At 41.8% G+C, this 15,118-nt stretch overlaps 1 protein-coding gene across 1 annotated transcript; it reads left to right on the top strand.

Annotated features, from left to right (window-relative positions):
• The first annotated feature begins 4,266 nt into the window (after positions 1-4,266).
• Positions 4,267-11,667, top strand: LOC139331464 (proteinase-activated receptor 4-like). Its single transcript, XM_070962932.1, has 2 exons — positions 4,267-4,444; positions 10,517-11,667. Exons 1-2 carry the CDS (start codon positions 4,321-4,323, stop codon positions 11,581-11,583), a joined length of 1,191 nt encoding a protein of 396 aa, XP_070819033.1. The 5' UTR covers positions 4,267-4,320; the 3' UTR covers positions 11,584-11,667.
• The last annotated feature ends 3,451 nt before the right edge of the window (positions 11,668-15,118 follow it).

The raw sequence follows: 15,118 nt of genomic DNA, 5'->3' as shown, positions 1-15,118 counted from the left end.
TTCAGATGTATGTCATTTAAAACTTTGATAAGTACAGTCTCAGTGCTGTGCTGTGGACGAAATCCAGACTGAAAAGCATTAAAACGATTGTTCTGCATCATGAAAGCATGCGTTTGTTGAAAAACAACATTTTTCTTAGAAAGGGAAGATTTGATATTGGCCTGTAGTTACTTTACTGAAGCATCCAGATTAGTTTTTTTTAGGAGAAGTTTTATTACTGCAGTTTTCAAGGCCTGGAGAAACTGACCGGACTGAAGAGAATTATTTATTATCTGTAACACATCTGGAGCTATGCAGTGAAAAACATTTTTAAAAAAGTTTGTTGGCAGAGTATCAAGGCAGCATGTTGTAGATTTTAACTGTGATACAGTTTCTGTCAGCCTTGTATGATCTAGAAGGTTAAAATGTGCTAGATTAACTGGAGAACAAGAAGGCACAGATGGACTTATCATTTTGTCTGAGTTGGAGCTGCACACTGTTTGTCTTATCCTTGAATTTTTATTTGTAGAAAAGGCTGCAGAATCATTGCATGACTTGTTGGACAGCAGCTCAGGAGGGACTGATGCTGTGGGGTTTGTCAGTCTGTCCACAACAGAAAACAAAGTGCGGGCATTATTACAGTTTCTGTTGATAATCTCTGAGAGGAATGCTCGCCTTGCCTTCTTTAGTTCATGGTTATAGGTGTGGAGACTGTTTTTGTAAATCTCATAATGAACCTGGAGTTTGGTTTTTCGCCAGCTGCGCTCTGCCTGTCTGCAGACTCTTTTCTGGACTTTAACCAGTGTGGTGTTTCTCCAAGGTGCCTTTTTCCTTCCTGACAAAACTTTGGTCTTAACTGGGGCGATGGAGTCAATAATAGTCATAACTTTGGAACTGAAATCATTTACAAGGTCATCAGTTGACGCTGAGTGTTGGTGATGGTGTAAAAGACTGAGTGAAGACTGCACAGGTGTTATCATTAATATAACGCTTTTGATTACCTCTGTTCCACTTTTGTTAAGAATAGCAGGTGTGGCCATTTTAAATGACACACAGTAATGATCAGAGAGAGCAACATCCGTCACCACAACCTCAGAGATACTAAGCCCAAAGAGAGACCAAAATGATCCAGGATGTTTAAAAGTTGTTTGCTTTGGAAACTTTCTGAAAACCAATTAACTGATTAATCAATTATACATTTGAGCTCAAATTGTGTGTTCCTGGTGTGCAGTTGTTAATTTCTCCTCTCCTGATGAAACCATCCAGGACGTTTTGTCGCTGGCAAACAGCCTGAAAGTCTCATGAAGTTTTGGTGAAATGTCTTTGCAGACGTGGACAATGTCTCCTCTGATGAACTGATGACAAACAGGGAGTGTGTTTGTTTCACTGCAGACATCACAGAGCTGTGATGAAGAGAAGAAGGACAGAAAGAGGCAGCGATGATGATGATTATGGTGATGGTGACGATGATTGGTTAGGACTGACATCTGGTGGACACAGTCAGAAACTGCAGCAGAAAGCTCAGTTCAGCCATGATCATTTTTTTAGAGTAAGGCAGAGAAATTCAAGGTAACCACACCAGGACTCGACGGTGGCCTGACAGGAAGTGACCTGTAGAAGCTCCCAGTGCACCTCAAGAACCACTTATAGGACTTAAAGACCCTGAAAGGACCCCTCCTCCAGGACTTCAGCAGGGGTGAGGTGTGAACTTCACTCAGGTCCTGTATGAGTTCATATTCCAGCACTCAGATCAGTTACTTTATGTTTTCCCTCTAACCTGTCGCTGTCTGCGTCCTTGTGTGTCCATCGTCATGGCAATGACAGAGTTGATTTAAAGGGTCTGCTGCAGAAGAATGACAAGAGAGTTATTAAAGACTTCCAGAGACAGGAAACCTGCTTATCAGCTGCTGATAGAGACCGGAAGACAGGGAGATGCAGGGCAAGAGACAGATGGACAAACAAACTACCGACGGGTTACGCTGTGCCTTTTGTAGTTGTTTTGACTCTGTGGTCATTTTGAGTGTCTTTGTGATCTTTTTGAGTCTCTTTGTCCAAGGAGGGTTTTTGGGCTTCTGGACTTGGCTGTAGAAACTTGAAAACTCTCCCCCTCTGATCCAAGTAGCTTCTTCAGTTCTATCTGGTTTTTGTGGAGTCCCAGATATTAAACCTCTGTGGGGTTGTTATCACGCACGTTAGCACTCCTGGCTCTGTAACGACAGTCATTAGAGTCATAAATAGTTAAATCTCCTGTGAAGGGAAGAAAGGAGAGCATTGCAGGTGGAGGAGAAGTGGAGACGTAGACCTCTTCTCTGTCCAAAATAAGTATGTCCTCCGATGAGTGTCCCTTATCTTTCAGGTGGAGGTGAACTGGTGGACTGTGAGTCTTGACCTGAGGACTTGGTCCTCCTGTGCTGAGCCATGCGTTTGTTTAATGGTTGTTAAGTTTGCTGATACACCGTCTGCACACACCTCCCTGTACTGGACTGCAGACGCTAGATTACTTTTCTTGTTCTTTTCTTGTGTTTGGTGTTTGGACTTTCAGCTGGAAGAGTTTCTGTCTTAGTGTTCGGCTGGCTTTGAAAACTCGGGGATCCTCCTGAGTTTCTCAAATGTTCCAGACATGTCTGGAATAACAGTGCTGTAGCATTTGTTTTGCTTAGGGTGAATCATGAATCTGTTCACGAAGTTCCAGTAAGATCATCGGTAGGAAACCTTTTTCCAGTCATGGGCCATTAAATTCGTAAAGTGCCATACTCAGTGGCGCCCCCATAAATTTTTCATAAGTAACTGTATCTGGGCACGGTGGCGCAGCAGGTAGTGCGCGTGCCTCACAGCAACAAGGTTGCCAGTTCCCCCGAAAGGGATACGCGGTATAGAAAATGGATGGATGGATGGAACTGTATCAGGGTGGCCATGAGCCCCCCCCACCTGTCCACAGCATTTGCCCTACAGCTCATCCAGTTCAGCATGTTTGTAGCGGTGATGACTCTTCAGTGTGACTTTCATCACTGAGAGCTCGTCCTCACAAACTGACTGAGACACACTGACGTTTCTTTTTCTTGAACAATAACAACAACAATAAAAAAAAACTGCTAGTCTGTTTCTCCTGGAAAGCGCGACATTTTACATCTACTTAATGATGCACTGATGTGATATCAACGCTTTGTGTGTGTTGTGTTCAGGGACCCCTTCAGAAAATTGTCTTTATTGCTGGAAAAAAACTAATTTTCTTAATGAGCTGCCTTGTGCATCAAATGGTCTTGTGGGCCATACATGGTCCGGAGGCCAGAGGTTTCCCACCCTTGAGTTAGGGTATCCAAAAGCTTTAAGGTGACTCTAAAGAATGTGGTTACACAGCCAGGAACACTAACAACCCAGGTGGTATCAATGACCTCGATGATGACCCCCACGGAGGACGGCTCACAGCCACTCGAATGAGATTCAAAATATTTCCAAGTCTCTACAACCAAGTCCAGTAGCTCAGAGGTTCAGCCCTCCTTGGAAAACCATGACGTGGGTGACTGAGAATCTTCACAGGGGCAGTTGTGGCTCAGGAGGTGGAGCGGTCGTCTGCCAATCAGGAGGTCGGTGGTTCGATCCCTGGCCTTTGCCATCCACATGCTGAAGTGTCCTTGGGCAAGATACAGATGCTTTAAATAAGACCTGCTGTGACCAGTTGCTGCAGCTGAGGTGTGATTGGACAATCACTGTTCAGGGGTGGGGTTCAGAGAATGGTCAGGTACGGCCAAACAGACGGGCCAGACACATTTCTTGTTTGATGAAGAAAGATAAACATTTGAAACGTTTCCATCCTGCCTGAATCACAGCCATGTGTACTTCTGTACTTGTGAGGACAAAATGCGTTGTGAGTGTAAGCCTCACAGACAAACACTGAGTCTACACTGAACCTAAACCTGGCTCTAACCTGAACTCTCAAACATTTTTAAGGAAGTAAGAACCAGATGTCTTTCTACCGGTCTTCACAAGCGCGCGCGCGCGCACACACACACACACAAACACACACACACACACACACAGACACACACATCTGGATTCCATCAACATGCAAGGCGAGTCGACAACAGCAGCTCTGAGATCAGGCAACACAAACTGACTGCTAAGCCTCAAATCACTGATACTACTGATACTACTACTTGTGTATTACAACTTTACTGCTGCTGTACTGTAAAGCCACAGGACTGTTAGAGGAAGAGGAAGAGAGCAGCTGCTGTTGAGACAAACACAAAACACCCAGAGAGAGAAGGAAGACTGTTGGAAACAGAAGAAGCGTGACAGGAAGTGGGAGAAGGAACAAGAAAAGAAGAAGAAAAAGTTGAAGAAATGAAGGATAAGAAGAAGATGAAGTTGCTTTTTGGGACTCTGGTCTTTGTCTCTCTGCTGTCGCCCCTCTGCAGCGTCTCTCCGTCCTCTCGTCCTGCAGATGAGTGCTCCGGCATGTCTGTCCGTAAGTTTTCTTCTTCTGCTTCTTCCTTTGAACACATGGGCAGGTAGAGACAGGTAGGACTCCCAGCAGCCCCTGTTTCAGATCAGGATATGTTTGTTTGAAGTGAGGACATTTTATCGAAGCGAGGACATTCTATTAAAGTGAGGAAACTTTATTAAAGTGAGGACATTCTATGAAAGTGAGGACATTTTATCAAAGTGAGGACATTTTATCGTAGCGAGGACATTTTATCGAAGTGAGGACATTCTATTAAAGTGAGGACATTCTATGAAAGTGAGGACATTCTATGAAAGTGAGGACATTCTATTAAAGTGAGGACATTCTATGAAAGTGAGGACATTCTATGAAAGTGAGGACATTCTATGAAAGTGAGGACATTTTATCGAAGCGAGGACATTCTATTAAAGTGAGGACATTCTATGAAAGTGAGGACATTCTATGAAAGTGAGGACATTCTATGAAAGTGAGGACATTCTATGAAAGTGAGGACATTTTATCGAAGCGAGGACATTCTATTAAAGTGAGGAAACTTTATTAAAGTGAGGACATTTTATCAAAGTGAGGACATTCTATTAAAGTGAGGACATTCTATTAAAGTGAGGACATTCTATTAAAGTGAGGACATTCTATGAAAGTGAGGACATTCTATGAAAGTGAGGAAACTTTATTAAAGTGAGGACATTTTATCAAAGTGAGGACATTCTATTAAAGTGAGGACATTCTATGAAAGTGAGGACATTCTATGAAAGTGAGGAAACTTTATCAAAGTGAGGACATTCTATTAAAGTGAGGACATTCTATTAAAGTGAGGACATTCTATGAAAGTGAGGACATTTTATCGAAGTGAGGACATTTTATCGAAGCGAGGACATTCTATTAAAGTGAGGACCTTCTATGAAAGTGAGGACATTCTATGAAAGTGAGGACATTCTATTAAAGTGAGGAAACTTTATTAAAGTGAGGACATTTTATCAAAGTGAGGACATTCTATTAAAGTGAGGACATTCTATTAAAGTGAGGACATTCTATGAAAGTGAGGACATTCTATTAAAGTGAGGACATTCTATGAAAGTGAGGACATTCTGTGAAAGTGAGGACATTTTATCGAAGCGAGGACATTCTATTAAAGTGAGGAAACTTTATTAAAGTGAGGACATTTTATCAAAGTGAGGACATTCTATTAAAGTGAGGACATTCTATGAAAGTGAGGACATTTTATCGAAGTGAGGACATTTTATCGAAGCGAGGACATTCTATTAAAGTGAGGACATTCTATGAAAGTGAGGACATTTTATCAAAGTGAGGACATTTTATCGTAGCGAGGACATTTTATCTAAGTGAGGACATTCTATTAAAGTGAGGACATTCTATGAAAGTGAGGACATTCTATTAAAGTGAGGACATTCTATGAAAGTGAGGACATTCTATTAAAGTGAGGACATTCTATTAAAGTGAGGACATTCTATGAAAGTGAGGACATTTTATCGAAGTGAGGACATTTTATCGAAGTGAGGACCTTCTATTAAAGTGAGGACATTCTATTAAAGTGAGGACATTCTATTAAAGTGAGGAAACTTTATTAAAGTGAGGACATTTTATCAAAGTGAGGACATTCTATTAAAGTGAGGACATTCTATTAAAGTGAGGACATTCTATGAAAGTGAGGACATTCTATTAAAGTGAGGACATTCTATGAAAGTGAGGACATTCTATGAAAGTGAGGACATTTTATCGAAGCGAGGACATTCTATTAAAGTGAGGAAACTTTATTAAAGTGAGGACATTTTATCAAAGTGAGGACATTCTATTAAAGTGAGGACATTCTATTAAAGTGAGGACATTCTATGAAAGTGAGGACATTTTATCGAAGTGAGGACATTCTATTAAAGTGAGGACATTCTATGAAAGTGAGGACATTTTATCAAAGTGAGGACATTTTATCGAAGCAAGGACATTCTATTAAAGTGAGGACATTCTATTAAAGTGAGGACATTCTATGAAAGTGAGGACATTTTATCAAAGTGAGGACATTCTATTAAAGTGAGGACATTCTATGAAAGTGAGGACATTTTATCAAAGTGAGGACATTCTATTAAAGTGAGGACATTCTATGAAAGTGAGGACATTCTATTAAAGTGAGGACATTCTATTAAAGTGAGGACATTCTATGAAAGTGAGGACATTTTATCAAAGTGAGGACATTCTATTAAAGTGAGGACATTCTATGAAAGTGAGGACATTTTATCAAAGTGAGGACATTCTATTAAAGTGAGGACATTCTATTAAAGTGAGGACATTCTATTAAAGTGAGGACATTCTATGAAAGTGAGGACATTCTATTAAAGTGAGGACATTCTATTAAAGTGAGGACATTCTATGAAAGTGAGGACATTCTATTAAAGTGAGGACATTCTATTAAAGTGAGGACATTCTATGAAAGTGAGGACATTCTATCGAGTGACTATAAATGATAATATGAAGAATAAACTTTAACTAAACTTTGTTTGTGAAACATCTTTCATCCAAGAAATGAGCTCAAAGCATGAACTAACATGAACTAAGAGGACATAATAAAAAAAGGGACAGAAAATTCCTGAAAACTAAGATGGAGAACAAAGTTTTCTCCTCATAATGATGGTTAAAATAAAAGAGAATATGGATGAAAATAAAGAGAATGCAGAACATTAGATAAAACCACTGAATGCCAGTAATAAAATAGAGTTCAAATAGGGAACACAGAATGCATAAAATGAAGTAAAATACAACATTTTAAAGAAGTGCTGCAGTGAATAAGTGCAAAAGCACCAAAGTTTCAGGCCTCCAGGACAACTACATAAAGGCTGAAGTCAAGATATTCCACACCAACATGCCTATGGCTACACTAATATATATATATATATATATATATATATACACACACACACATACATAACAGATATGTGGAATAGTACGCACCTCTTAGACTATTGTGTTCACACTATGGTTTCAGATAAAATTAAAAAATCTTCCATACTATCTTAGAATACGCAGTAGTACTGTATGTTAGACACGGCCACTGTGCTGGCACAAATATCCCACAATGCAGTGGCTGGCTTCTAATTTGAAGTCCCGAAATCTCAGGAAGTCCAGATATCGGTCAGGTTTTTAAAATAACTTTCCCCTCCGGCTCTCTGACAGGACAGGCTAACTAATGGAGCACAGTTCTATTACTACTATTTATTTCTCTTTAGATACAATCACAACAGGAGGCTCAATACATGCCAACATTTTTAAAACTGACGCCACATTGAGGCAACTCACCACTGACATCTCTCAGTGATCCGCAGATCAACAACACTCTGGCAAAAATGGCCTGAAACATCCACAAAGGTCCAGAGGATCCACTACAGTTCAAAGATTTTGTCCAAAACGTGAAAATAACCCACAAAAAGATGTTTTCTCCTTAACATTAGCAGGCGACGAGCACGTCTTCTGCTTGTCTTCAGTGTTTTCTCCATTACAACCTCCGGAAATGGTTGCAGAAGGGCGCCATCTTGTCTCCAGTTACTCTCTTCAAATGACACCTCACTTGACCAATCACGATCTGCCATATGAAGCCTAGCAACCAGAGAAGCCTATAATAGTCTGAGTTTAACAGAGGGGCCTCTTTTTCCTCTTCTGTGTGAAGATGAAACCAATCACACCTGGGTTTTGCAGATGACTGACACTTCAAATAACCAGTGACATTCTGAACAGTTCAGTGGATTATTTATGGCTCCTGTCCATAAAATCACAAAGTCTGGTGCTAAAAGCGATATTGTACACAATTTGAAGTGATAATTATAGTAAATGGCCTCAATATAAAGATATATAGCCAGAATATATGTACAAATAGCTTAAATATAAATATAGATGGCCAAAATTTAGATTTCAGGGATGTAAATATAGATATTGATGATGATTATGATGATGTACAGATTTTAAGGCATTCCCAAATTTCTCCTATGGGGAATTAATAAAGTGTTATTTTATCTATTATCACTGATGGCTTGAAAAATAGTCCACAAAGCAACTGTAAACAGGAAACAAATCTTCCAGAGGGAGATGGCCGCTGGACCCCCCTGGCTTTGGACGAAGCTGTGAATGTTTACAACAACCAGGTTAGCAATGTAGCTCGGTCCTTTTCAACATAAAGGTACAAAGTGACTGACAAGACAAAATAAAAATGAAAAAAAAAGGAAACAAAAACAGAAAATGATTAAAAACAGTTTGAAAATGAAACAACTGAACAAAAGGAGATACGTATGAGAAAGAGTAAAACGATTTGAATAATCAATAAAATAACAGTCAAGAGAAGGATAATAATAAATGTATGTCCACAATTAGAGACAGGCCTTTATAATAAGAAATGTTGTGGTATGTGGTGATGTGTGTTTTAGATTTCATCAGCTGGATTTTGTGGTCTTGAACATGGACACACATTAGACCCTGTCGTCTCTCATGGGTTATCTGTGGCGGTGTGATTTCTGATCATATGCCTGTTTTGTTTGAAGTTGCCTTCTCGAGGTTAAATCTAGCGCTCCTGTTCAGAGACGTCGGATTTGTAACTCTTGTACTGCCGGTCAGTTCTGTGAGGCTTTGGATCGGCTCTGTGTCCGTCCTGCCTCTGTTAGCACAGAGGAGCTCAGCTCCTGGTTTCACTCCTCCTGCCGAACCATACTGGACTCTGTGGCTCCATTAAACACTGTGCAGCCCAAAGCTAAATCTGAGCCCTGGTTTGCAGGAGTGCCGCAAAGCTGGGCGCAGGTGGAAGACGGACAAGCCGCAGGCTTCCTTCCAAATCCTGAAGGACCGTTGGCACTGCTACCAGAGCAGTTAAAGAGACCAAAAGAAAATACCTGTCAAACATCAATGAGTCCAGTCGTCACAACCTGTGTGTGTTCTTTAAAACAGTGCTAGCACATCACCCCGGTCCTCGCATCGCTCCACTGGCTCCCCGTCCATTACCACATTGATCTTAAACTTCTACTGACTGTTTACAAATCTCTTCATGGTCTGGCCCCCACTTACCCCTCTGATCTTTTACCCCACCATACCCCCTCCAGAGCACTATGGTCAGCTGACCAGCTGCTGTTGGAGGTGCCCAGTTCCAGATTAAAAACCAGGGGGGACAGAGCCTTTGCAGTAGCAGCCCCCAGACTCTGGAACTGCCTCCCCCTCCACATCCGTGCAGCTCAGACTCTGAATATTTTTAAGTCCCATTTGAAGACCCACCTCGTTTCACTTGCCTTTGATTAGTGTCTGCTTTTTCAAATGCTAGTGATTATGTTCCCCAGGAATCCCTCAGTTACCTTTTAAATGATCTTTTTTTGTTGTTGTTTGTTTCATTTTAAGTCTTGTAGTCGATGTCTTTTAACTCTTTTCCTTTTGCCTAGTTCTTTCCTGTGTTTATTGCACTTTGAGCACTTTCATGTGACGCACTTTGTGCGGCTCAGCCGTTTGTAAATGTGCTATAGAAATAAATTGACTTGACTAGACTAGACTTTAATTGTCAATTATTAAAATTATTTTAGTGTATTCCTGTTTTATTGTTTTTATATTGTTTCGTCTATTTATGTACAGCACTTTGTTTCAGCTGTGGTTGTTTTTAAAGTGCTGTATAAACACAGATGAGTTGAGCTGAGTTTCTTCATCAGACGTTACTAATTTAAATGTCTGCAGACAGACTGACGTGTTTTCTGGTCTCTGCAGGTCTGCAGACAGACTGACGTGTTTTCTGGTCTCTTCAGGTCTGCAGACAGACTGACGTGTTTTCTGGTCTCTGCAGGTCTACAGACAGACTGACGTGTTTTCTGGTCTCTGCAGGTCTACAGACAGACTGACGTGTTTTCTGGTCTCTTCAGGTCTACAGACAGACTGACGTGTTTTCTGGTCTCTGCAGGTCTGCAGACAGACTGATGTGTTTTCTGGTCTCTGCAGGTCTACAGACAGACTGACGTGTTTTCTGGTCTCTGCAGGTCTACAGACAGACTGATGTGTTTTCTGGTCTCTGCAGGTCTACAGACAGACTGACGTGTTTTCTGGTCTCTGCAGGTCTGCGGGCGTTCAGACTGAAGACAACCTGTAATTTCACCACTCTGAAGGAGAAGCAGCTGAAGGAGATCCAGGCTCCAACTACCAATCTGTACCTGCCGGTCCTCTACCTGCTGTCCTTCAGTGTGGGTCTGCCCTCCAATCTGCTGGCTCTGTGGGTCCTGCTGTTCAGGACCAAGCCGCTGCCGTCCACCACGCTGCTCATCAACCTCACTGCCGCAGACTGCCTACTGCTCATCGCGCTGCCGTTCCGCATCGTGTACCACTTCAGAGGAAACCACTGGGAACTGGGAGAGCCTTTCTGCCGCATCATCATGGCGATGTTTTATGGAAACATGTACGGGTCTGTGTTATGTCTTGCACTGGTGGCTCTGGACAGATACATTGCATTGGTTCACCCGTTCAGTGCCAAGACGCTACGCAGCCGGCGAACCTCTCTGTACATGACGGTGGCAGTGTGGGCAGTGGTACTGGCCGCCATGCTGCCGCTGCTGGTGTCGCGGCAGACCTACGTGCTGGACGAGCTGCAGATCACCACCTGCCACGATGCACTACCCGAGGAGGAGCAGGAGAACTACTTCCTGCCGTACTTTGCCACCTTGTTCACTTTCTGCTTCCTGCTGCCCTTCGTGGTCATGCTGTTCTGCCACTGCGCTGTGCTGCGCACCCTGCTGGTCAAAGGCAAGCGCTACGGTCACGCCATACGGGTGACGGTGCTGGTCCTGCTGGTGTTCATTGTGTGTCTGCTGCCCAGCAACATTCTCCTCCTCCTCACCTACATGGACAGCTCACTGGATGGAGATGGTGAGGACGTTTACGTCCCCTACATGATAAGCTTAGCAGTTAGCACCTTCAACAGCTGCATTGACCCCTTCATCTTCTATTTTGTGTCGGTGGAGTTCAGGGAGAAGGCCAGGAGTGCTCTGTGTTGCCGTGGCAACTCGGAGGACAAACCGTCCTCTCTGAGCAACAACGTGTCGCACTCCTCCTCATCATCATCAGGCCTGAGGTCAAAGGTCACCATGCTGACTAAGTCCAGTCAGTGTGGGATGTCTGAGACGGCATGAGGAGGTGTCGCTCCGTCAGAGCCACGTTTATCTGACAGCAATGCTCACATGACTGCTGTCGTCATCACAGCTGTCCATCAAACATCTGTGACATTGAATATGAAAGTTGGTCTGAGAACATGTCCGTTTGAAGGCAGAATTGATCCCTGAGGAAAATCAGCTCATGTCAGAAAAGTCCTGGTTATTACTTTAAATGATCAAAGAAACAAAAATCTAGGAAGATTCATACAGCTGTTTGTTCTATTAACACACAGAATCAAATATTTTAAGGGAAAATATTGTAAATTCACAGTAAAATTAAACAACACATAATAAAAATCTCTTGACGAAAACACTCATTTTATATATATATATATATATATATATATATATATATTCCAGCCTATCCCAGCTGTCAATGGGCGAGAGGCGGGGTACACCCTGAGCCGGTCGCCAGCCGACTGCAGGGCACATATTATATATATATAACATATATTGACAAACAATTATATATGTGTGTGTGTGTGTGTGTGTGTGTGTGTGTGTGTGTGTGTGTGTGTGTATGTGTGTATGTATGTATGTGTGTGTATGTGTGTGTGTGTATGTGTGTGTGTGTGTATGTATGTATGTATGTATGTGTGTGTGTGTGTGTATGTGTGTGTGTGTGTATGTGTGTGTATGTGTGTGTGTGTGTGTGTGTGTGTGTATGTGTGTGTGTGTGTGTGTGTATGTGTATGTATGTATGTATGTGTGTGTGTGTGTATGTGTGTGTGTGTGTGTATGTGTGTGTATGTGTGTGTGTGTGTGTATGTGTGTGTGTGTGTGTATGTGTATGTATGTATGTATGTGTGTGTGTGTGTATGTGTGTGTGTGTGTGTGTATGTGTGTGTATGTGTGTGTGTGTGTGTGTATGTGTGTGTATGTATGTATGTGTGTGTGTGTGTGTATGTGTGTGTGTGTGTGTGTATGTGTATGTATGTATGTATGTGTGTGTGTGTGTATGTGTGTGTGTGTGTGTGTATGTGTGTGTATGTGTGTGTGTGTGTGTGTGTGTATGTGTGTGTCACACACATATATATACACGTATGTACATTTGAGTCTGAAGTGTGAAGTGTGTATTAACCTAAGAGAGGAATCTGTCTTCATAAACGAGCTTAGTGAGGACGATTGTTGACGATTTCAGAGTGAAATTCTTTCCTGTTCTTGCTTCATACATGACTTCAGTTGCTCAACAGTCCAGTTTGTCTGTTTTGTCTGTTTGTCTATTTTGTGCTTCAAAACACTCCACACATTGATTTCAGTGGGAGACGTCAGCCAGACTAATATCTGCACTCGCTGCTGTAACACTTGTGGTAGAAAGAAACTGAAGTTTCAAGCCGCAAAGGACCAAAAATCAAATCTAACAGTGACCGAGTGTTCAAGGGAAACCTTCTTGAGAGAATTCAAAAATGAGGAGGAGCAGGAGACAGGAGCAAAAAAGGCTTTATAGCCAGCAATAAGGAGAATAGTTCACATATGCACAACGTACAAACCCGAAGGATTCTGAGTTACACTGGCCAGTGCTCTGTCTGATATCCAGTTTGGTGACAGTCTGTTCCCGCCTCTGGGGCCTCCTCTGATTTCTTTCTAAAGTCTGCATCTTTTTACACCATTAGGTTACCACGGGGCCATTGACTCGCCTTAACACTTTCCTCCTGTCTTTAGCTGGTGCTGACATAGTGACAGTGCTGCCCAGGGCACACTTGTCCTAAATGACACCATTATTTCTTAAGTAATTGTTCTTTTTTTTTTTTAAAGATTAATAAACACAATCTTTAATGGTACATGCATAATATAATGTTCGAAGGTCATAACATGCAGTAATATGGTTATTGAGTGCATGTAAAGATTATATCAGAGCATCACAAGATTATAAGAACATGTTCTTCACCCGTAAATCATGATAAGTTTATAAGAATACTTCATTTATCAGTAATCACACATGATTATAAAGTATGAGACTAAGAGAATACACACTAAAGGCCACTGGCAGTCAGTAGGCCATATGAAAGTGCTGGGATGAACCTGTTTCCCAAAGAGCTAGCCACAGAGACGCCCGGCCTGAAGCCATGGGAATGTCTCTGAGGGCCTTTGGCAGGTGTTGACCATGATTCTTTCCAGGGTCAACGTGTCTACGACCCCTGACATGTTTACTTCAGCTTTATATTCACTATTACAGCTATTGATTACCATTAAGTATAGCTTTTCTTAAATCATCACATTTCTTTTAGGAAAAAAATATACTACACTGCAGAATATGGCTTGGATGGTCCTTTTCCTCTTTGGTTGAGAGGACACGACGTCCATGATGTCCAGAAACAGTCTGAAAGGTGGACTCGTCAGACCACTGCACACATTTCTGCTTTAAACCTGAATGATGAACCAGGATGAACCGGGCATTTCATATTCCTATGAAATCTTCTTACAGCGACGTTCAAGCAACATGTAAAATGTATATCTTTGAATCTTTGAACAGAAATGTTGTACTTTTGACTTCAGAATCATTAATGCCACCAAATAATAATATAATATAATAAAGCAGCAGAGAGAGAGACAGCCTGTACATTGCAGTGAGAAAAAAACATCAGTACACACATTTATACATACACCCACATGTTACCACCTCATACAGCTTTCTCATTGGACAATGTGTTGTCCTGCTCGCTGCTCGTCCGGGCCGGTACGAATGCCAGAATTCAGCATTACTAATGTGAACAAGCGACCCTGCAAATAAATCCAGCTGTCTTAAAAGCTGAATGAAACCATTAGCTTCTGCTGGCAGCTGGCCTCTCAAATGATGAGTGCCTCATCTTCATCAGTTTCCTGGCAGGTGGGAAGGAAGAGGAGAGACGACCTGTGGATGCATCCCCAATGAGGACGGTTCAAGGTGGGCAACAAAAAGACACCACAGTGTCTGCCAAGGTGGACAAAGGCCAAAGGTCACAAAGCACTAAGCAGTTGATCCAGATTAAGATCTACTTTGTTGATCAGTGCACACACATGGAAGAGACTGCACCCACGCCATGCTTCATCACATCCTGGTCAGGTGCTGATCTTCTTGCATGTTTTTAGTGCAAACACAGGAAACGCTGCAAACACAGGAATGATGCAAAGCCAAAAACACACAAACACATAAAACAAATGCAACAGAAAAACGCTGCAAGAGAAAAATGCTGCAATCACAGAAACAGAGCAATATATGATTAGACTATATAATATTTACATATATAAACAAAATACTGACTAATGGACACATTATATTTCTAAAGCCTAATCATATATTGTCTCTTCAAATGATTGAAATACTTGACTCCACCACCACTGTCTGCTTCTCTATCATATATCAGTGTGTGTGTGTGTGTGTGTGTGTGTGTGTGTGTGTGTGTGTGTGTGTGTGTGTGTGTGTGTGTGTGTGTTTACAGTCTAGGCTACATCAGAATATTCTCTACTGCTAATCCCATATGAACATTAAAATAAGCCAAACCATTTGAGAGTTGCGATGGATTAAATGCGCTGT

Source organism: Chaetodon trifascialis, chromosome 5 (genome assembly GCF_039877785.1).
Source record: "Chaetodon trifascialis isolate fChaTrf1 chromosome 5, fChaTrf1.hap1, whole genome shotgun sequence".
NCBI classification, from domain to species: Eukaryota; Metazoa; Chordata; class Actinopteri; order Chaetodontiformes; family Chaetodontidae; genus Chaetodon; species Chaetodon trifascialis.
The sequence above is the reverse complement of the archived record's forward strand: the minus strand, read 5'-3'. Positions and strand labels throughout refer to the sequence as shown.